General features: G+C 33.6%; 1 protein-coding gene across 7 annotated transcripts in view; it reads left to right on the plus strand.

Moving 5' to 3' along the window:
• LOC105218090 (MAP kinase-activating death domain protein) overlaps positions 1-24,993 on the plus strand; it is a 76,452-nt gene that overhangs the window by 37,290 nt on the left and 14,169 nt on the right. The window contains exons 3-19 of one of the 7 annotated variants that reach the window (XM_054230647.1): positions 170-543; positions 679-1,222; positions 1,285-1,646; positions 1,713-1,839; positions 4,040-4,072; positions 5,464-5,558; positions 5,631-5,814; positions 5,871-6,803; positions 6,868-7,056; positions 9,293-9,629; positions 9,688-10,079; positions 10,150-10,635; positions 12,491-12,607; positions 12,904-13,161; positions 13,898-14,137; positions 14,200-14,472; positions 14,536-14,703. In XM_054230647.1, coding sequence (XP_054086622.1) covers positions 170-543; positions 679-1,222; positions 1,285-1,646; positions 1,713-1,839; positions 4,040-4,072; positions 5,464-5,558; positions 5,631-5,814; positions 5,871-6,803; positions 6,868-7,056; positions 9,293-9,629; positions 9,688-10,079; positions 10,150-10,635; positions 12,491-12,607; positions 12,904-13,161; positions 13,898-14,137; positions 14,200-14,472; positions 14,536-14,703 — 5,112 coding nt within the window. Of the gene's footprint in view, positions 1-169; positions 544-618; positions 1,223-1,284; positions 1,647-1,712; positions 1,840-4,039; positions 4,073-5,463; positions 5,559-5,630; positions 5,815-5,870; positions 6,804-6,867; positions 7,057-9,292; positions 9,630-9,687; positions 10,080-10,149; positions 10,636-12,490; positions 12,608-12,903; positions 13,162-13,897; positions 14,138-14,199; positions 14,473-14,535; positions 14,704-24,993 lie in introns of all 7 variants that reach the window. The other 6 variants (XM_054230646.1, XM_054230644.1, XM_029043951.2 and 3 more) reach the window with 6 other exon arrangements.

Genomic DNA, 24,993 nt, shown 5'->3' on the forward strand with positions numbered 1-24,993 from the left:
AGGCTTAGGAAAAAACATATGATCGTACTTTTGAAAGACATCAAGAATTTAGTATTACTTTTTTATATATTGAAACAGCTTCTGAGATCTAAATGAAAAAAATATTGCATTGTACTTTAACATTTTAATATTAAACAATAAGGAATTATTAACCAAACTCATTTTTCAGATACCGGAATTGTTGCGTCGCTATCCGCCCTCCGATCATAGCGACTTTCCACTACCCCTCGATATGGTATACTTTTGTCAACCAGAAGGCTGCACCAGTGTAGGACCGCGTCGCACTGGTTCGGCTATACGAGATATGACCTCCTTTGTGTTTGCGCTTACCGATAAAGATTCGGGCAAGACCCGTTATGGCATATGTGTTAACTTTTATCGCCCTATTGAACGGCATACAGCGAATGTGGAGCGAGGAGCTATGGGAGGCAACCACGGTGCCGGTGGGCTCGGACAAAGCACAAGAGGTCGTCGGAGTTCGGCCTTCCGACGCGAGTCCTGGCGTAAGAGTATGGAGCGTAGTTCGGACTCCGCATTTAGTAGGCAAGTTATACATACATATATTCTATCACGCACAAACTCATCATAAACACAAACACATCGTCATAACATCATTAGAACACATGATGCTAAACGACGTATTTCTTGTAATAGTTACGGCCTCTTAACTTCTTCTAGCGACTACAGAAGTAACGTCGCTCCAAGTGATTCGGATCGTGAAATGACATCGCGACGTGATTCGGATACGCCGAATCAGCATCACTTAGCGCATGGCGCACACGGACATATGTCCCAACAACAACAGCAGCAACAAAGTCATCCGCAGCAGGTGCCCAAACTGGGTTTGATGGCACCATCAGCAGACTCAGAATCGGGCGGCAGCCATTCGCCGTCGCCACGTGCCTCACGCAAGCGCACGAAGCTACGCAATCAATCGCTCACCTCGCTGTGCATCATCTCACATCATCCGTTCTTCTCCACATTCCGCGAGTGCTTATTCATATTAAAGAAACTGATCGATGCCTGCAATGAGTCGTCATCGCCCAAGCGTTTGGGCGCCTCGCAAAAGCAAAATCGTGACAATGTGTGGACGGTGCTCACTGGTCATGCCAGCGCCGAAGCTACTTCGTCCATAGTGTTGCACGATGTGCGCGAGATTGAGACATGGATCTTGCGCTTGCTCTCCACACCAGTACCTGTACCGGGCTCTACACGCGTTGAGGTATGCGCTTTATAGTTGTAAACAATTCTGTCATATTCATATATGTTTGTGTTCAATCATAGGTTGAGGTGCTCTCACCCACCGTGCATGAGCCGCTGCTATTCGCATTGCCAGATCACACACGTTTCTCGCTTGTCGACTTTCCATTGCATTTGCCGCTTGAGTTGCTGGGCGTAGAGACGTGTCTGAAGGTCTGGACTTTGATAATGCTGGAAAATAAAGTGCTATTTCAGTCACGTGATTATAATGCGCTCTCCATGTCGGTAATGGCATTCGTCACAATGCTCTATCCATTGGAGTATATGTTCCCGGTGATACCGTTACTGCCGACATGTTTGAGTTGCGCCGAACAATTGTTGCTGGCACCAACACCATTCGTGATCGGTGTACCGGCCACATTTCTCATGTACAAAAAGAATTTCCGGTGAGTACTTGTAGGAAAGAGTGGAAGAATAGACTTAACTTGTACACACATTTTTCAAATAATTAGCTTACCGGATGACATCTGGGTTGTGGACTTGGATTCAACAAAACTATCACCGCCAACTGGCGGTTATGAAGAAATACCAGTTTTGCCAGAGCCTGAGGGCACCATACTCAAGAATCACTTGAAACAAGTAAGTAATAATGTTTATTAAATTGCGATGCGTTGAACGTACGAAAATATTGGATTGAAAGCAATTGGAACTTTTCTAAATTTTTTCACACGACGAATTAAAATATTTAAAATTTACAATAGTTTGAAGAAAATGTTTAACGTTACAGCTAACTCTTGTTATATGTATATATTATAAGGCTTTCTTTTGCTTAGCGGACATTATTAAGCAGCTTATAGCCTTTTCGCACAGCCAAATTAATTGATCAATTTAACATTTAATTGAATAACCAGTTTTTGCATTTCGCACTGCCTACTACTCGATAATTGATCAGCTGTTATACATTTTTTTTTTGCTTTTCGTAAGAAGTTGGTAAGTTTCAACAGACGATTGCTATTTTCTATTGAGATAACCAATAACCACAACCATTATTTCCAGCAGCGACATCTATCGTCGAGTAGTATTACTGCTATTTTATCAAAAAATACAACTCGATTTGTATTCGATTAAAAATTAATGTACTAAAATGGGATTTTTATCTTGTATGGTAAATCGATCTTAATCAGCGTTTTAATCGAGCAAAGGCCGGTTAATTGATCAGTTAGCCCCAGTGCAAAAAGGCTATTATGTTTTAATTTGACTACTATACTTTGACTACTGTTTTAATTTGTGTACTATACACTGTGCAACTCAATCACTTTTGGGTATGAACCAAATCAGTTTTAAACGATATTATTTTATATTTATCATTAAGGTTTATCTTAAACTAAATTTGATAGATTTAAAGAAGTATTTTAAGAAGCTCATTTAAATATTGAAATACCCGATCAATATTAATTGAAAGTTATTAACCCTTTTTATTACTAATTTGTGGGGTCATTTTGAGCTTACTTCAAAAACTTTTTAAAATACATTCCATTCAGGTTATGTCATACTTTTAGCACTAAAAAATTGCTTTAAAATTTCTCGACTTAATTCCACAATTAATTATCGAAAAATGGTATCATGCAACATTAAATACTTTAATTTGATATTGGTCTGGTTCACTTTTAAACAATAATGCTAACTTTGTTGCATAGTGTAAACTGTATTAAACAATTATTTTTTGTTCTTTTATTTTCCTACTTTTATGTTCTGTAATGATTGTATATATGATATATCTTCTGTATAATAATTTGTTGACTTTTATTTTTAATATAAAGTGTTAGCTTTCATTTTGGTTTTGTTAGTATTATTTGTTTCAATTACATTCCATTTACAAATATTGCATTTCATTACCAAATGTTGTTCAATAAATTCAAATTTATGTATAAAGTCGTCATCAGTAATCAATAACAAAGATATTGTTTATAAAAGAATAATGTATGAGTTATATATTGTTTACACAGTTGTCTCATTTCATGTCGAGGATGAGGCGTTGATATCAAGTATTTTGAAACCTTTTTTTTAATTGCTGAGTGTAGAATGGAAAAATTGTTCTTAAATAATCACAAATGTCTCAAGATATAAAACATATATGACCATGATGTCCATTTGGATGGCTCAGCAGAGGACATATTAATAGAATCCTTAGAAGGGAATCTGATCCAAATCTATATACAGAATTGGAAACAATCCATATTATAAATAAATAGTAAAAGAAGAGATAAATAAAGAAATTGAAATATAAGTACAAAAAGTTTCTCCGATTTTCGAAGTTAGCCTCCAAAATCGAAATATTTGGATTGGAGTTCGAAAAAATTACATAAATAAAAATTAATTACAATCGCCCGGTCCAATATACAGAAGAAAAGTCGATTTTGTCGTGTTATTGGTGACAGTTCACATCAATTTAGTACAATTTATACTGTTTTGTACTAGATCGTTGAAATTTTATTCGTAATTATCATCAATAATACGAAAATATTTTTCCAAAAAATCCTGCCTAAAACATTTCCTGTTGGCCACCATCAATGTTCATTAATGATGTTAAGCAGCGTTTTTCAAACCATCTAACTATCTTGAAATGTAGTATATTTATTCAAAATATTTGACCTTAACGCCACTTCCATTATGCTTACTATTTACTTTTGCTGATTTTGCTAACTCTTTCATGCTAACTATTTCATTACTTTGCTGCTATTACTATTCTCTCATTCACTACATACTACATGTACAGTTACTACGTTGATTATTCTTATACAAACTGTTTTCTTTTCAAAATTTTATTACATGAACACAGGCTATGCAACTTATGGATGAAGCTGGACTCGGTGTAAATATCTTTTATTTGTCATCTAACACTTAACAGAAAAACAAAAATTGTAAACATTCCATTAACTGTTTATTAAGTTGGCATGCGTTTTCATGAAGTTACATAGTACATTGCGGTTTCCTTTAACTTGGATATCATTATCGTATAATAATTTGGGTTTTTTGTTCGAAAATATATATATATATGTTTGTGTTCTGTAAAGAAACATGTTGACTCGTTAAACAAAGTTCGCAGTAAATATACGCTTTTTCTTTCATTTAATAGTTAGTCTCTATTGATATAGTGTTGCTCAATTTACCAAGAAAAGATTCGTTACGATTTTTAAATTATAAAAATAAGTATCCATATAATCTAATATGAAGTGATACTTAAATATTATTAATTAATAATTATTAATACCACCGCAAGCAAAAAATAATAATTTAAAGTACTGAATACACTACAGTGTTGAATCTACCGAAATAATGTTTAGATTTAGTTTTTTATAATAGCTGTATTCGATTCGCCAAGCATTGGAGAAAAGACAATCGAACAAACAATACCAGCTGTTCAAACAAACTGACTATTTTTTTACGTCTTAGTTTCGAGAAGGGTATATACCTTAAAAATATATATTTGTATTGTCCTTTGAATCATAATTGACGCGTTTTTATGGAATCGGTCTATTATATCTCCATATTTGTAAAATGATAGTCGGTAACATGAATCCAAAAAATATATTACAAGGGAAATATTATCTTATTTCTGTAACCCATAACCTATTAGATATTTTTTGATAAGACTTCAAAACCGATATACCTATATCATACAACTTGAGTTAACTCTAAGTTGAAGGGAGGAACTCGAACTATGTAGTGAGAATGTAATGATAAAGAAAATTCTGTGGAATAATATTTTTTCAAGCGCATAAAGTCTTAATAAAAATATACTTAGTGTAAGCTAAATTTTTTATAATAAACCTTCAACACTATTCTACCCTACTCTTCATTGCTCCTGCAATTGTTTTTATAATCTATTTCATTGTAGTAATATCTACAGACAATTTTTACTCGTCTTTTGTTATAAAAACATACAACATTAAATTATCTATGTATCAAATAAACCTTAGACAACCCCTAATTCATCCATCCATACAGCGTTACATTTCACACTTCAAACCCGTATCATAATACGTTTACATGTCACTCCATACTTATTTTGGCTCATAAAAACATATTCGTACAAAAATTTAATTTTCGTAATGTTCTTGTTGCTCCGTTAATTGAGTTCTACTAAAAATATAAAACTTCCTCGTATGATTTCCCCTAAAGTACCCAAATGAAATACCTAAATACAAACAGATATATATATTTGATTAAACAGACACTAAGCTTAATCCCTTCTAATATCAGGCGCTATCTTCTATGTCGGCGTCCAATCAGGCGATTTCAGCACAACAGCTTATGCCGTCGGTACGTGACAGTCTTACAGAGCCGACTTTACTGGGGTAGGTTCTTGCAACATGAAATGAGAATGAATTCAGTACTTATAGTTTTTTTTTATATACTCGTATTTTAAGTGTCTCCCAAGTACGCTTGCCATTACAATCGCCCACACAGTCAGCGTATGCCAGCCAACGCAGCTCGATGTCAGCACAAGGTGGGCACTCGAGGCAGCCCAGCCCAATGAACTCACCTGCATTGAATCCATTCATTTATGGCACGGATGTTGATTCCGTTGACGTCGCCACACGTGTCGCAATGGTACGTATGAAATGTGAGTTCAGTTATTTGCAGTTCTAACCCAAAATAAATTGCAGGTACGGTTTTTCAACGCGCAAAATACTCTAGCCAACTTTGCCGAGCATACTCGCACATTACGTCTTTATCCACGCCCGGTGGTCGCCTTCCAAATCAACAGTTTCCTACGTTCACGTCCACGTGCCACACAGTTCCTTAATCAGTTTGCACGTACACAAGCTGTAGAGTTCCTCGCCGAGTGGTCATTGACACCCACTAATGTGGCCTTCTTGCGCGTACAAACGGGCGTAATGGATCCAGCTCAGGTTGGCGATAAACCCAAATGGTTTGCACATCAGTTAACGCCAATACGGTTTTCTGTTTGGGATGATGGAAGTTCACTCAACGGTGCACTACGTTCATTGAAGCAATTGGAATGTCAGCCAACCGATGAAAGTGGTTCCGACTCAGAAGGTGCAGAGAGTTCAAGTTCCTCTTATTCATCGCTTAGTGACTTTGTCTCTGAAATGGTATCATCCGACCTATCGCCCAGTATACATGATGTTTTCGGTGCTCATAATCGACCACATAATGTGCCACAAACGCTTTCATCAAATCTAGATCCCGCATTGGTTTACCATCCCCCTAGAACCCTGCAGTATCCTGAAAGCATGTCAAAGAAAATCGAAATTAACGAAGACGACGAAGCTGAACGCGCTGAATCACCACTTTCATCATCATCCAGCCGTTCTGATTTAAGTTCGCCCAGTCGCGATTCAGAATTCGAATTTCCAACTAAATCCGCAACTGGTCCCTTCGATTTAGCAGCGCCAGCGGCCATACGTCTGGAGGCAACATTGCGGGCTGCGAGTATTGATAATGAAGCGCCCGAAACGGGTGAACCAAGAAAATCGCCGATATCCGCACATAAACAACAACCACAACATCACCAGCAACAGCAGCAGCGTCACGCTGGCGAGCCAGATCACACAGGTGTTGAGAAGAAGCGTCCGGTAATAATTTTGCATTAACTGCAGCTACTTTCTTTAATTGTATTTGTATTTTATATATTTAAAGCCACCGATAACACCGCCAGTGTCCAATATACTCGCACGCACCGGTAGTTCTGGTTCAAGCTCGAGTAGTCCTGGCAGACAGGGTTCTCAGGGTTCACTTTTTGAAAATTTCGCTTCGCACGCCAAAGAGCTAGTGCGCGAGACAACGCGGCAAAGTAGTCAAGAGGGTCTCCTTGCTCAGGTGGACAAAGTAAGTTTGTGGAATATTGATAATTTGGTTACTTCGAGACACTTTCATATTTAGTCCTTCTGTAATCTTTCTTTATCAACCGTGGCCGAAAATAAGAATTATATAAAGACAGTAATATATACTTAACAATATATTCGATCACGTATATAATCAAAAGGACAATTTAAAATCTACCTAACATTCAATCTTTCCAAGTTTTTAATATAGATTCTTATGATCCGATGGTCTTGCAAGTTTTAGACCGTTTTTGTTTTCGTCGTGATCGAACTAGACTCGCCGAACTGTTATGGCTACTGAGTTTGAACTCAAAGCAGTGAACAGCGGTGATCGAACTCAAAGTATTAAAAATTGTATTTTTGAAAGCAAAAAAGCTGGTAATCTATACTACTATTATAAAGAGGAATGATTTGTATGTATGTTTGTTTTGAATAAATTTGCTACAGTAGATTTCAAAAATTCTTTCACCATTGGAAAGTTACATTCACCCCGAGCAACATGTATGTGTATGTGATTGGCGTTGCAACCGTTTAGCCGGTTATAGCCGAATCGACGATAGTGCGCCACCTGTCTCTCTCCTTCGCAGTTCGGCGCTAGTTGGAGATTCCAAGTGTAACCAGGTCGCTCTCCACCTGGTCCCTCCAACGGAGTGGAGGCCTTCCCCTTCCTCGGCTTCCTCCGGCGGGTACTGCATCGAACACTTTCAGGGCTGGAGTGTTTTCGTCCATTCGGACAACATGACCTAGCCAGCGTAGCCGCTGTCTTTTTATTCGCTGAACTATGTCAATGTCGTCGTATAACTCGTACAGCTCATCGTTCCATCGTCTGCGGTATTCGCCGTTGCCAATGTTCTGAGGACCATAAATCTTGCGCAAAATTTTCCTCTTCGCATCGCAATCGAGATCCAGAGAGTCAAGTAACGAGCGCTCACAGCTGCTGGCTGAACAAAATTACAAAACCTTCCAAGTACGCGCTTGAGGCTCGAGGACGGAGCGTGTGCAGCGGCTTGAATAACAAAGTATTATATTAGAAAAATAAAAGCTCGCACTAGGGCTTTGAACTCTGAGCGTTCCCAACGCCTTCATAATCAGAGAGAAAGACAACGGACACCTAAGTCTAGATGTCGTAATAAAATTTTAGCTCATTGCAAATAAAATATAATTTCATGTTCGAATATTCCTCATTAGACATACATTATGGGCGAATGTACTTATACACATATGTATGTATGCATATATAAAACTTATAACTTTTGAAATGTTTCTTTAAACCCGTGCGAAGCTGGAGCGGTCTGCTAGTAATTTTATATAACTATTATCTCTTGTAGTCCGGGAAAAGTGTTGTTTCGATGGAATTGGGAATAGAGAGAGGAGTGTAATATAAACCACATTGAGGGAGCTTTGAAGAAGATAAAAAATAACATGAGGGGACTAGTTTACTTACTTTTGACCTTCGTCAGCATTGAATAATATTTTGACTCCCAGGATATTATTCATGGGTGTAATTTATATTCCCATAATTGATCTTTGTCCTTTTCCTTTACCAGCAGTGAAGACTAAAATATAAATAATTATAACTATTTTTCGGTCCACGGTTATGTATTTTATTACTTTTACTTTGTTATTTTTCGTATATAATTTACAAAAACTTTTGATTTCCAAAAAAATACTATTAGCAACATTCTATGGAAGGTAGTATACCAGAAGAGTTAGACGAAAAAGTGCGACACACTTTTGAAAAGGTTTGTAATTTGAAGTGTCAAATTCTCAATTCAATTTTTGGCACAAAAGGTTTCAGATTGATAATTGAAAGCAAATTGGATAAATATCACTAAAAAATTAATTAAACAAATTTCACATATTTGCAAGAAGAACTCACTTTTCTGCTCCCCACATTATTTGTATTTAAACAGTATACATTAAAGCGTGTTATAACGATCATAAATTTTCATTTAGTTTTTCTTAATAATTAGAAGCTAGTAATTTTAAAAGCAACAATATACTTTCGACGCTTTTTCACATTTCACCTTACGCACGAAGCATAAAAATTTGATTTTCAAATTAGACACAATAATAGAATTTTGTAGCTTCAACGATTCGTAGACCCTTTGTAAGCGATTTGACATTTTTAGATTTTGATAACTCAGCTCAACACCGATTTTAATTTCACACCCTTATTAGAAATAAAAAAGTTAATTTACTCTACTATTTAGACTAAATTTTCCTTCATTCTTCTAAAGTTTACTTTGCACGCCAAGAAAGCTGCCGGCGAAGCATCCAAGCAAGCCTTAGAGGTCTCCAAGCAGGCCGCTGGCGTCAGTAAGCATACCTTCGATGACTTGACCTATGTCAGCAAGTCAACGATTGGCGATCTAACGAAGACAGCCAAAGAAGCTGCTACCAAAAAAGGTATAATAAAACTGGATGAACAACAACACATAGGGGGACAACAACAAATCGCTACACAGAAGCAAATGCAGAGTTCCGGTGGCAACTTCTTCTCATCCATAGGAACCGACTTCAATGGTCTGGCCTCATCGACATCCACCATGTTTTCGGGCATGTTCGGTGGCAAGAGTGAGTGCATTTAATTGATTATAGTTAGTCACTACTAAAGACTCCAATATATTTGCAGAAAATCAACAAAAACAGCAACAGCAGGCGCATCCACAATATAGCAGCGGTAGCTTGCAGCAAAAAGCCAAGTCTGGCATTAACTTCGATCCATTTCCCAGCCGCAAAGGTCTAGTAGAACGCACACCACTTATCAAACATTCCGGTCCGGGACAAACTCAGGAAGACATTACGCGCCAGCAAAATCAGGAGCGTTCACACAGCAATACGGAGAATCAAGCTTTCCTGAAGGATGTCATCACACAGGTTTTGGCCGGCGAAGGTGTTGGTTGGCTGAAGATGAATCGTTTCAAAAAGCTCATGGAAGATGAGTCATATCGCACACTGGTGCTTGGTAAACTCAACAAGACGCTGGACAAGAAAATCATGCCCGATGATCATATAGACGATGTGGTAAGTATGCTGTAGATACACTTCTGCCAACAAAAGTTTATTACTTTTCTTTCTTTAATTTATTTTGCAGTGCGTGCCAAAATCGGTGTGGAAAGGTATGCTAAAATGCTTGCAAGCGTTGACTGCTGGTTTTGAGGTGACTTTCTCGAACTTCGGTCTTGGCGGCATGGCATCGGTGTTTCAGATGATGGAAATCGCGCACACACACTACTGGAGCAAGGAGCTTAATGAGACGACCGATATGTCTTCAAGCCTCTTATCCAGTCATGCTACCAGTCCTATGGGTAGTCGTGAGAATTTGCGTTCACCCTCTAGTCCCATGGAATCGCATTCTGGTCTGGGCAGTGAGTGGGCATCACCGCAAGAGTCCCGTAAAAGTTCTTCGCAAACTGATCGTGCCGGTCCAATGATTAATACAGCCGCAACATCGGCGGCGGCCAGACGTATGTCATCGACCGACAGTCAAGATGGACAGTCGACAACGGAAATGTTTAAGGATATGTTGGTGCAAAAGCGTACAGCGCTGTTGAGCAAACTCACCTCGTTTGACTCAGACGTAAGTTTTCGAAGATATTTTTTATCCGTTTTTCATGCATGCTGAAAGTATATTTTTTGCGTTTTTGTTTGAATGCATGTGCACTTAGATATATATTTTTTAATGGCTCTACTGTTGTTCTCGTAGATTTGTTTACACCTTTCAAATATATAACTTTTTGAAACTCTATATGCATGCTAAGGCTAATAGTTTATGAAAGTGTAAAGAAAAAGGTGCATTTCTCTGCTAATTATTATTATTTTTTTTATTATGTCTATTAGAAGTATTTCTTAAGAAAGTTTCTGGCTTCTCCAAAGCCTTTTTAGCATTCCATGTGTGACCCCCCATTATATACATAGTTCAGCCATAGAACTTAGCCCAACCGTCATCTTCTTTCGTGCATGATGTCGCGGGACGGAAACCGCTTGTCGGGAGGCATTTGGCGTAAGAGAGACCTTCTTCATATGGGTCCAAAACCCACCATACCTTAGAAACTACTCGACAAATTTCAACGAAATTCGGTTCATATCATTTGCTTGGCACTCCAATTTTATACTTGGAAATTTACAGCCATGCCACTTCTAAAAAACACAATTCGTTCCCTTTAAAATATATAAATTAACAGTAAATGTACATTTCGAGTTTAAAAATCGTGCTATAACTTTTAAAGACACCAGATACCGAACATGATGGCCTCGCTTTTTTCCCTGAAAATATAGGTAATTCTCGTAGATTCCTATAACTTTTAAAGACACCAGATACCGAACATGATGACCTCAGTTTTTTTTTCACTGAAAATATAGGTAAATCTCGTAGATATTCTAAAGAAATTCCGAGCAGATGTCTTCGTTAGAATAGTGTGCATCTGTGTTAATGTCTAAAATATGGACCATACTTCTTTTAGTACCCATCATATACCTAATATACGGCTTTTCAAACTTCCGATGAACTTTATACCGTATATACCGGTTAATATGTGAGATATCATAGCAAAACTAAGTGAACGTATAAAACTTGTATGTATATGATGTAGCTTAGTTGAAATCGATCAAGGAATTACGCCAGATCCCAGATCCTATATACATATGTATAATGACGTATAGAAGGAATAAATTGCGAGGGTATTTAATGATCGGTTACACCAGATATTAGCCCTTCTTTACTTATTTATATTATTTTTGTAACAGAAATGCTTTATTTTAGTTAGTTTGGTTCCTTAATATGTCCGATTCCTAATATTAGTATTCTTTCTAACAGATGTAATAGAAGTATACATCTCAAGCAGTCCAAAGTTTTCAGATACTTAAAAGGATGAATACATACTCAACTCCTTACTTAATTTCTCTCGCTTAGAGTAAAGGATCTCCTCGGTCTCCACTTTTTAACAAACGCACATTATATATAATGAATTATGTTTTTTCTTTGACCGTTCTTGTAAATGTCATAAGGTTGATACTTTACAGAGCCAAACTTCCAGAGTTTGTATGATAAATAAGTGAGTTGTCGCTCACTGACCGCTCATTACGTGGCCGAAGCCGTATTATATAGACCGGATTGTGTGAAAATCGAGTAAAGCGTTGTCGAAGTTTTGGGCTTAACTATTTCATGGATATATTTACAAAGAATAATCGAAACTAGTTTTACGTGAAATTTTGTTCAAAAAAATCGTTATATTTTAAACCGTTTACAGGCCTACTATATAATATTATACACCTTATCTGCATTAATATTGTGTTTTACTCGTATATAAATATCTTTTGCGTCCGCTTGTAGAATTGTCATATCTGTGTGTAGTTAGATGCATATGTTACGCATTTTGTTGTTGCCAAATTAGAAACAAAAGATTGAAATGCGTCTTATTTTGTGGCATTCGTAGGGTGCCGGTTCGACAGGTGCTCTATCTGTTGTTAGTGACCTACTACCAGCTGGTAGTTTGAGTGTACGTATGCCCGCTAGTTGTCGTTCAACGGTATCCGATACCGAGTATGAAAATGTAAGTAAAATTTCAAGAAATACTCGAAACCAAAAAATATTCAATGTAATTTTTAAATGATTTCTGCTAGATTGTGCAAGTGATGCAACAAATTTGAATGATACGCAAGCCTATCCCCTACTACTATCAATTTCTTTGCATTTGAGAAAAGTTTAAATTTTAATTTGACCAACATGAAATTTCCAAATTATACATTTTGACTTGCACATAATTTACTCCTATGTTATCTTCTATTTCTATAATTTTACTATTCAAATTTAAAACACTTTCTATGTTTATGTACGCACTTCGTTTAGACTACAACATCGAAGGATTCGAAACGCAGCTCGGGCAACATTTGGTCTGGCAAATCGACGCTCAGTGCCGGTTTTCGTTATACAGGCGGACATCTAATCAATACATCTTCCTCACCGTCACCGGATAGTCCAAGAGTATACTTGTTCGAAGGTTTAATCGGACGTGATCGTTCGAATTTGTGGAATCAAATGCAATTCTGGGAGGATGCTTTCTTGGATGCCGTGAGCCAAGAGCGTGATATGATTGGCATGGATCAGGTGAGTCAAGCATTAATGTGGAACAACTATACTGTTAAGATTCTTTTGTACACCGCTGTTTGACGCTTTGCTCTTCTTCTTCTTCCATTTGTCAAATACACCTTGATGTTATCTGACAAACAGTAGCCCAACTTCTACAAGTAAACCTCGATAGATTAATAGATTTTTTGATATTCTGCCGATTCTACCTTAACATAACTCAGATGGTTATGCCTAAGGGGTTACTGCTCTACCATATTACTGTCTTTCCTAAAAGTAAAAGTGTTTTTGGCTGATCACCTAAAAGTAATATTGAGGTATGCCCTGCAGATGTGGTTTATCAAGACCTGAGGAGCCCTTCTCACATCCGTTGCTTCAAGCAGACTTGTGAATCCTATGTATCCATTTATTGGTTCCTATATGTATGTAAATCTAACTTTTTAGACATTTTGACTAATTCCAAAGGTCCACTAAAGCCATTCACACATTACATATGTGTGTTTGTTGTTGATTATTAAGGTTATGTCTTCCAAATATTTCGTCTCGAACATTAAGGTATAACAAGGTGATTTAAGGTTCTTAGTAATATCAGTTATGTTTTGTAAACTAATTCACTAAGGTATCTTTAAAGATTTCCCTTAGAAAAGTCCAACGTTTCGCTTGGTTTCTTAAAATTTTAAGCTAATCGATCTTTAACAGAGAACTAAGTGATTATTACTGTATTATTCTACATTAATATGCCTTAACAATTGTTTAGGGACCCATTGAAATGATGGAACGCTACAAATCCCTCAGCGACGAGGAGCGCAAACGTTTGGAACACGACGAAGATCGTCTACTATCAACAATGCTATACAATCTCACCGCCATACTTGTAATGCTTGGCGTGCAAAAGGAGGAGATACGACGCAAAATCCGACGCCTTTTGGGTAAAAGTCACATTGGTCTAGTTTATTCGACCGAAGTGCACAATGTCGTAGACCAAATAAATAATCTCGTGAGTAACTCAATACGTAAACTACAAGCTGGAATTACAACATTTCTATCTCCCGCACACAGAATGGCAATGACATCGATCTGAAACCGCTCGGTTCGAGACTGCTGCATCGTCAGAGTTTCACCGTACATCCCGGTTCAGATGCCAGCGGACCGCTGCTCTTTATGGAGGTGCGTGACGATGGTCTCGTAGTGCGCTCTGTAGATGGCACTATTGTCGAACGCTGGTTCTATGAGCGTCTAGTTAACATGACATATTCGCCAAAAACTAAAGTACTCTGCCTCTGGCGCCGCAATGGCGGACAGATACAGCTCAATCGGTTTTATACGCGCAAGGTATGTAATATATTTATTTAAAAAAATATATATATTTATTGTCGTTGTTTTTTTACAATTCAGTGCAGAGAATTGTATAACAGTATCAAGGAGTCCATGGAACGCAGCGGCACGCCAAAGAATGTGCCGGAATTGGGTGGTGAGTTCCCGGTGCAGGATATGAACACCGGCGAGGGTGGCCTCTTGCAGGTGTGCTTAGAGGGTGTTGGTTTGTTGTTTTCCAACAGCAAGGTAAGTAAATTGAATTTCAATAGTGACAAATACCTATCTACAAATATATATAAATATATAGTATACTAGTTGTTTGTCGAAATTCGCAAAAAAAAAATATAAATGATATGAAAAGTGCTATTAAGCATTAATGGTGTAAAAAGATTTTAGGTATTTGTGGGAAGATGTTTTAAGTACATAACTAACCATTTCAAGTATTTTCCCAATAACTTTAAAGCCTCTTTTCAATACTATTTTAATTGTTCTGTTTTTGTGAGATTATTCAGAATTGTAAAGCTACGTCAACGAACTAATTTATTTTGTTTTATTTTTCATTATGCAACTTAATGAGACGAAATTTTTGTTCCTTCATTTATTTCTCTTTCAAAATCATATCATTGTAAAATTGTGCAAATAAAATTATTATTATTGCATTTTTTGTTTGTGTAAAAACAAGGACCTTCTCAATTTTCAATAAAAAATTTTACTACAAATAAAATAAAAATTCAAAATACAGAGTTTACGAAAATTTAAAAATTTCAATATAGCTCCAAACTACGTTATAACTACTTACTTGATTTGTAGTGTTTTGTTTTTTTCGTTCGTACTACAAACATATTTTTTTGTTTTTAATAAAACTTCAGTTGTAGTGCGAGACATATTGTATTATCTCAGCATTTTCAGTTACTAAGAGAATGGAAAACTGATTTTCTCAAATTATGAACGTAATAAAAGGCGATGACTATCGATTAAAAAAAACTTTACTGAAATAATAAGAAGTAGAAGTATTAGTAACGAAATCATTGTGTATACTTACGGAATCTCATATCCAAAGCATATCTGTAGGAATAATATAAAATCAAAAAATATTTATATAACGATAATATTACTCTCCATCTACGTTAAGAACTTAATTAATAATCCTAATTTATAAGAGATCAACCAACACATTCTCATAAATTCTGAAAAAACTTTCTTTGCGATTTTTTGGCAGTTTATTTTGACATAATAGCTTTTTTTTTTGACGTCGTATTATTACCATCCTCGGAATTTCGATGGCAAATATTCAAAGCCCGTATTGTTTTTTAATTGTATTGGATGAAAAAGTAGCGAAGATTTTAATATCATAGTATTGATTTCCCCAATTCAAAAGGGTAATTTAAATTCTAGTTTATATGTATTCCTTCATAAAAATTTCGATTTTAAAACAATTTTTTAAATACACTTATTAAAGTGTCACCGAGTTCTTGGTTTGGATTTTATAATAACACGATTAATAATAAATAGTTTTCATATCGCCGATAATCAGCAAAAACAAACAAAAATACTTCATTTTCTCAAATATTGAGCTAATTTTTACCCTAATAGACTGTTATCTATAATACTTTCGTTAACAAGTAATAGACATTTCTTAATATATCGCAATTATTCATTTGAATATCAATTTTTAAAGTATTTGAAATGGAAATTATTGAATTTTGTTGAATTGTGGCGAAAAGGTACACAAAGTACTACCCGACTACAAGATATTATTCGTCTTATTATGTCGCTCCCTCTTTTACAAACCAAGAGTTAGCCAATGAGAGACAATCCTTTATGAAACCACGACCTCGATGTTAAGATTCAACAAAGTATCCTGACTCTACACCAAATCTGCGGAGATTTTTTACTTATATATCCGCTATTTTGCGAGGTTATTCGAAAAATTGAGATCCGAGAAATATTTGTTTTGATCTTCAAAAGGGAGACATTTCAAAAGAAAGTGATAAGACGATTCTACCACGTCCTCCTCCAGCAGCTTCTACAGCTAGCATCCGTTAAGATGTTTAATCTAACACCGTGGATTCTGATGGGACGATGGCCAGTTAGAACCACTACGACTAAGGAAAAATGAACTTTGCTAAGATCAAAGACCTTTGCGAGGCCAAAAGCATCTGACGACTATGCCAGCGTTAGTGACTGACCAGGACTGGTCCAGGTCCACAATAAGATTACGGTGTTCCTACTGTGGGTGCGACAGATGTACCTAACATTGCAATATATCCGCCGCTGCCTTAAGAGCAGCCACTTCCACCTGAAAAACGTCGTAATAATCGGGTAGCCTGAAATTAAAGTTGACTCTCAGCGACTCCCTACCACCCAAATCTCTCTCGAAGGAATAAGAGTAGTGAAGTTCTTGCCAAGGCTAGGCTCGGCGACATGCTGATAGTCCAATAATCTTAGAATGAAGTCGAAGTTTGTGAAGGTTCTTGAGTGCCCAGTCACGTAGTCCTCTAAAAACCAGCTTCTCTGAGTCTGATGGCAGCTTTGGGCACATTCCGTCCTATGTACTGTAAGGCTAAGAGAAGCCTCAAGTAAAATAGCTAGAATATGCAATCAAGAATTAGATCAGTCCAGTTAAAATTATAAATTTGCAATATTGCTGAATTTTGTATGAAATGCATTGTAAATCGCATAGAAGATATTGTATCAAGTTCACGAGTTAATTAATCAACATGATAGTAATCAAACCAATTAATATTATATACGACCGACTGCTGTCCGTAAGACTAAAACGTTTACGTTAGCATATTTATTAAATTCAGTAAAAATGCAAAGATGAACTCAATAGTTCATTGGTCTTCATTTGAAAAGTTAATAGAGATGTCAATATGAAATTTCCACTTACTAATTAATATTTTTTTTTTCTTGTTTATAATTTTTCATAAACAATTCTTGTACGTAGCTTGTAATAATTCAACATTAAACTAACAATCATTGTTTTTTTTTCTGAAAATACTTCACTTATAGGAGCACATAAGAAAATCCATAAGATCCACTTATTAGTTTTAATAATTCCTGTCTTATATTCTTAAAAAAACAATATTATTGCAAAGCAAAAAATAAAAATAAATTAATTATAGATTGCTAGTGAATGTATTGAATGCCAAATACTAATTCATATTTATTAATTACAAATTTTATTTACTAACAGCTATAATATAATATTTGCTATTCAATATTAACACCATTCATAAATATTATTGTTATCATTTGATTTATATTTTTGTTTTCACTATATATACATGAATATAATTGATGAACGCAATGTAAAAATATACGGTAAAAATTAAAAAATAATATTTTAGGAATAAAAAAATTCAAATACCCCAAATAGCGTTGTGAAAATTAATTTTTAGGGCTTTTAAATACAATCAAATATTTTTATTCCAATATAAATTACTATATATAAACGTGTAAAAGTACATATTTTCGCTATCTCTAACTATTGTGCCACTATTTAACTTTGTATTTCTTATTCTCTATCTCTCTATTTGAAAATTTTTAATAACACTTTTATTTTACTCTCATTATGTCAATAGTTGCGTAAATTACTAACTACTACTGGTTTCGATTTTCTCGTTTTTTAAGGATTTGAATAATACTTTGAATTCTTTAAACTCAAATCAATTTTTATACTTTATTTGTTGTTTGTATTTTATTATTTTTTTTTTGAGATTTATAATTTCTTAAATTTTGAACCAACAAGATGTCACGTCAAAATGTGTTGCAAATACGTGGCAATATGTGAAAATAGCTTAAGTCAACTTAAGTTAATAATAAAAATATGAGTTTTTATGATACATTTCTGCGCGATTTTAAAACATAATATTTGAATTTCAAATATGGCTTAGAATTAAATATATAATTCGAATGTTGAGATTTTTCAGTATTATAATTTCTTAAGACAAACCCAAAGTTTATTTACGCTATTTTAAAATACCGCCACAGATCTTTCATCTTTTTTACAGTTAGTGTGGTGAACAGAAAAAGTTACTCAAGCCGTTAACCCATTCAAGCCCACTGTGACATATATGTAACGCACCGCATTCAAACTTTAAGCGCTGGCTGAGAGCAGCATACTTCTACGAATCAGAATTTAAGTCTACCATTTATTAGAATACAGCACTGCAAGCGATTCGTTTTAAAAATCAAGTCAGTTCTCTTTTCAATTTCAACGCAGTTACTTGTGCCCTTGTTTCTAATCTCAATTGAAAAAACTTTCTTAAATTTCGCGCTCCTAACACATCCGGATCGCCTTGAATGGGCTTGAATGGGTTAAGAAAAATAAAAACAAAAATCAATTTTCTGAAAAATCTTTTTTTTTTAACTATTGGAATTATTTGAAGCTATTTACGGCTAACTTTACGTTAGAATATTATGTAGAATAAAAAAGAGAGCTCATTATTAATGAAAGTCGCATAAAATTCGAATTTTGATATTCTTTCGTCTTTAAATGCATTCAACAATCGAATAAACAATATTTACTAATATGTACTTGAGCTAGTTTTTCTTTGTTACTTAATTGTCACTCATTTAAACCCTTACGTCCTCATGTAAATATTTTTTATAAATAAAATAAAAAATACATTTTTTTAATTCCATCACATTTTAATACTCATTAAAATTTACTTTCTAAAAAAATATTTAAATGCTTAATTTTCGATTTTAGTCTTATATGCATAATCGATGTATAATTTTTTGTTTTGAATTAAATGCTCGCAGCCAATATTGCATATGGCTCAAATAACAGTACATATGTATGTTTGTTGTAATACTTAAAAAATAAAATAAACACAGCAATTGTGAATTTTCTCTAAATTGGTAACTTTTGAGATGGTCCTTGTGTACTACATACGCTTTTTTTTACGTCAGCTTCGTTTCTAACTAATCAAACATTTCTTTTTTATAATTTGCAATTAAGTTTTTGCTTTATTATTTTCTAAGGCATTTAATTAGGAGTGTTAGGTTTAAATTTCAATAATTATTATGCCCATTTGTACATTTTTATATATTTTCTTAACATATTTTTCTGTTCTTTTACTATACTTTACTTAACGCGCTTTTTTCGAAATTACTGATTTTGTTTTTTTTTTACTTTTCGCTAGTGTTGAGTTTTCGTACAAGCACTAACCATATTTTTTAAAATTCGCAAACCAGTTTAGAAAATTAGTAAAAAAAAAATTATAGCAAATTTTGTAGAAAAAAATTGTTAAAAAAGCTCTAAGCCAACTAATTATTTACTTAAATTTTTTATTGTTTATAACCATTGTTCATTTTTTTAATATCTTGCGGATCGCTGCCGCTCTTCCTTTTGGATTAACTCGATACTACTCGTTACTACGTATTCGTATTCGTATTCGAATTCGTTCGATTGGTGAATTATCTGAAACATTCAATGCTCAAAACTAAAACAAACAAACAAATCTTGCAATTCTAAAAGGATTTCGAGGTACTGAAAATGTTATTATTTTATTTTCCTAAAAACCAAAAACAAAAAAAAAAAAAAATATAAGTGAAGTTAATTTTAAATAATTAAAAAATAAGACTATTAAACAAAAACCAAGCAACATAACTCGTACAAAAATACAATTTTTATTTTCGTTTTCGAATGAAAAAGTAGTCTTTATTTACTCGTATATAAATATTTAAATACCTATAAGCCATTTGTTTGAATTAGTTTATTTAAATTTTTCATTTAGTAAACCTAAAATTCACTGTCACCAAAAATAGACTACTCGTAAACAAGTTGTTGAAGCCCAACTGTCTTCAACACACGCTCACTCATTGACAACACGCTTGATAAATATATGTTCTTCACTACAATTTTCAAAAAAAAGTAATGTACGCATTTTTAAGTTGTGTTCTAATACAAATAGATAAATAGTTAATATTTTAGAACGTCGGCAGAACTACTAGCTCAATGCTTTTTATTAATTGTTATATGAAATCAATTGAGTTATGTTCTTTATTTCGTACACATTTATTTGTTCTCTCAACTTTTCAAACTACATATACGTGAAAAGGAAAGACTCGAAACACCAAACTGCTGCAAATACTGAAAAACTATTATATAGAAATTATTATATATAGAAATTTTATTTATAGTTAGTTAGTAGCTAAAAGTTTCTGATTTGCTAAATTTTTTTAGTTTTTGAGTTTTCAATTCTACATCTAGTATTCTATTCGCCAAATGCAATAAAAACTTAACTAACTGAAAAGTCATTTGCAAGTTGTTGAAATTTGTAACATATTTTTTGCTCCACATTTTTCTTTTTTTTTTCTTATTACTAACATGATTAAATTATAAAATGCTTTGTAATGAAACTATTGTTTCACATCGTCATATAAACCACGATTTTCTGTTATAAATCCAATACAGTAGAGTCCAAAACTAATTTGATTCCTCATTTCCTGTTATAAATCCAATACAATATGCCATATGTCAAAATCTGATTTGACAGCTGATCAGTAAAGTAAAGGCCGCACAACTAGTGGGAGCTTGGCGAATGAAATACACTTGAACATAAAATACTGATAATCACGCTCTTAAAAATACTTTCCCATCACCTTTACTTTCGCATTCATTTATATGTTCAATTTGTATTAAATATAATAATTTATATTAAAGATCAAAACATTCAAGCGATATTTTCACCGAGTTTGGATTGTGAATTAAACTTTACTACTTTATGGTTCAGACTATTGTATTTGCAATAAATTAATTGAAAATATATAAATAATGAATACAGTTTTTTAACATTAACATTTTCAGCAGTGTATTTGTAGTCTTTTCGCACAGGAGTTAATGGATCAATTAACTGGCCTTTGCTCGATTAAAGTGCTGATTTAGATCGATTTACTATACAAAAGAAGAATCTTATTTCACTACTTTAATTTTTAATCGTATGCAAATTGAGTTGAAAATGGAATGCAGCTCTGCGAGTTGTTGTCCACACTGTAAAATTGGCTGTGTTTATTGATCAAATAGCAATAACCTGATGAAACCTACCAGCTTATTATGAATAGCAAAAATCCAGCAGCCGGCAGTGCGAAGGCCAACACCTAGTTTCTCTCATATTTTTAGTATAATATTAATATTCTTAATGTATTAAATGAATTTGGCTGTGCGAAAGGGTTATTACAATTTGTTTAATTATTACTTTTGTTTATTATTTTTATTGGCTTTCGGCAGTTTTTAACACAGATATTTTTTTTTAAATATCTAAATATTGGGTTTCATAATTTTAGATTATATATTCCTTTCCTATTTACTCATCATTTTAGGCCAACTACTAAGAATTTGTACACATTTTATTGTAACTTTGCAGTGTATGGAATATTTTTTTATTTGTAAAAATAATAGTTTTTGAAGCTGATACAGCATATCTCCAGGCACTACTCCCAAAAAAGGCGTTTTGCGGTGCCCACTATATCTCTGAAGTAGATCATCTGATATTGTAAAAAATTAAACGGATTTCGTTGAAGTAACATATAATTTTAATCGAAGGAATACGTAAAACAATTTATTTGCCAAATGACGGCTTTTCAAACAAAAAATAGATTTTTGCCTTAATTTTGGCCTTAAATTGTTAAAAAAAAATGTTTGACGGTAATAATAAACGGTTCAGCTATTTCCGAGAAATCTTAGTCACCGACTTTCAAAACCCAGTTTTGAGAAAAAAAGCGGATCTACCACTTTCAAATGCTCTGACGCGTCGTTACAATTATGTGTTACGAAAATGCAATGACAATCGAAAATAGATTTTTTCAAAATTCTAACTAGTACTGACCCAAAACTCCCCATTTGTCTTTAACAAAGATATTTAGTTCTTCTCTGTAACAAGGTATTTTCCGTTTAACATGGAAATAGTCGTTGATCAATGTAATTGTTTCCTTATATCTGTTACTCTCTTGCCAAAGACTTGAGCAAGAGAACAAAATACTAAAGCTAATTATTGCAACTTTCTATTTTGAGACAGAAACCATCAAAATTCTCAATGATTGATATAAAAACATTAATAGAGAAACGGTAGCATTTCTGTATTTAGTAGTTTTAATCGCTCGGTGGAAATATCATTTAGCATTTTTATGTAATGGAACATTGAACACACTGAAAGCGTACATAAAAAAATCTATCTTTAGCAATTTAAGTTATGAAATTTCAATTAATTTCTTACAAATATATTGCGTTATATACATACACATATTTTAATACTGAAACTAAGTTGGAATTCGTTAATAGTAAATAATTAGCATACCATATTAATTATTACAAAAAAAAAAACAAAACATTTTAAATAAGGGAAAATTATTTAAACAAAAAATAGAAAACAGAACGTGTGTTATGATTTTCAATTGTGTGCTTGTGTATTTAGTTCGTTTAGAAAGTTTTTAACAAGTAGCTTGTAGTTGAAATAAAAAATTGCATTATTTTAAACGTTTGAAAAGTTATTAGTAAAAGTGCGTTTTACTTTTTTGCATAGTTGATAAAAAAAAAACTTGTGTGATGATAAAAATCAAAAAAAAAAATACATATATAGTTTGCATTACTAAAAACGAACGATCTATCACTCCACTAAATTGTATAACTCTACTCTAAAGCTATACACTATTTTTCCTCATATGAGTAGCATATTTAATTTAAACTTTTTTTCAATTACCAACTATTCGAATTGTTAGTTATATAATTTTTACAAATTATTATTGGCCAACACATTAACAGACACAGATTTATTGTCGCATGCCGAGTTAATTAGTTAAAAAATAAGCTGTTGAAATTATATTTATTTACATACGTATAGCGCGTGAAAAATAGTTCAATGATAATATTAATTTCTATAGCGTTCGTTGAATTACTATCACCTCATAAAATGTTATAGTAATTGAACCACTTGAGCTTAAACAATAGCATCCACCTCATCCTATCTACGACAACCTTTATAGTATGATCACATTCAGCGGTGCAATTTAAAGTGTCTATACAGACAATAGGCGACAATTGTTAAAGTTAACATTTTTTAAATAATGACATCTATACAATTGAATGTTTTTTACAAAGATTTAATAATTTTTATTTTTATAAAATGTGTTTTGGTGTCGCGATATCGTTATATATTTATAATAAGTAAAAAATTAAAACAAAATTAGAATTTGTGAAAGACCCTTTACATTTCATGTGCTTTTCACTAATTGTTTCGTGATCTCATTTACGAAAAGATTTACTATGATTGTTTAAAGTTGCCTGTCACAATTTGGTCTCTAGCATTATTGCCTTCAGAAATGTTAAGTAGACACTAGACTTACATTTTCATACATTTTGGTACATGTCCTGTAAATGTTTAACACTACAGTAATCGAAACAAACCAGTTTAGAATCCTTCTCTACAGTTTCTAAAAAAAATGAAAATTGAAAAAAATAGTCAAATTAAGTATTGCTCTTGTAGTATTTTAAATTGTTAATTTTCTGTATGTACTTACAACTGTTATAGCTTTTTTGCACTGGAGTTAATTATTCAATTAATCAGCCTTTGCTCGATTAAAGCGCTAAATTATTGTATATCGATTTACCATACAAAATTTTACGACATTAATTTTTAATCGACTACAAATCGAGTTGAAAATAGAATGCCACTCAGTGGGTTGTTGTCCACGCTGAAAATTTGGATGTGGTTTTTTGATAAAATAGCAATCAGCTGATGAAACTTACCAACTTCTTTTAAACAGCTAAAACAATAATGTGTAACAACTGATCGTTAATCGAGTACCCGCCAGTGCGAATGTCAAAAACTGGTTTCTTAATTATAATCTTAATATATTAAACTAATTTGAATGTAAGGAAGCAATGATTAAAAATTATCAAATTAAATTAAATTTATTGATATAAAATTAGAAACTTTTTGATTATAAAGAAATTAGAGTAATTTTTCGATATACATATTAATATATTCCACTCGAAAATGCGTAAAAATTATATTCACTCAGTATTATTAAAAACCAAATAAGCTTTCAATTGTCGCTTGTACGTTTATTTGCATAATTACACACTCACTGCCTTGTAGGCTCACCATGCAATCACTTCCCACGCCCTCTAGTATGCTACGCTTATCGCTGGCTGCCTATTTTTCTCACTCAAATGCAGTATAACATAACATAAGTAGTTAAGTATAACAAAAAAATTACAACAACAAAATAAATAAGCAGCATAAATGCTGAAAACGACTTAAACTGTTTGTTGTTAAATTTGTTTTTATTTTTCGTTGTTAGCCCTAGTCGCCACGAAATATACAGTAATAGCTTTCCCAATAGCTTAATATAATTTCTTGGTATATTTTTGATTTTAGACCATCTCACAAGTGCTAATTAGAATTAAATTATACCCGTACTATGAAAAAACAAAAACAATGAAATCCAACAAATAATCATATACAGTTTTTCGTTGTGATTTATTAACCTTAGCTTGCGTTTTCTTTATGTTCAATATACTTAATG

The sequence above is a fragment of the Zeugodacus cucurbitae genome, chromosome 5, assembly GCF_028554725.1.
Source record: "Zeugodacus cucurbitae isolate PBARC_wt_2022May chromosome 5, idZeuCucr1.2, whole genome shotgun sequence".
Lineage (NCBI taxonomy): Eukaryota > Metazoa > Arthropoda > Insecta > Diptera > Tephritidae > Zeugodacus > Zeugodacus cucurbitae.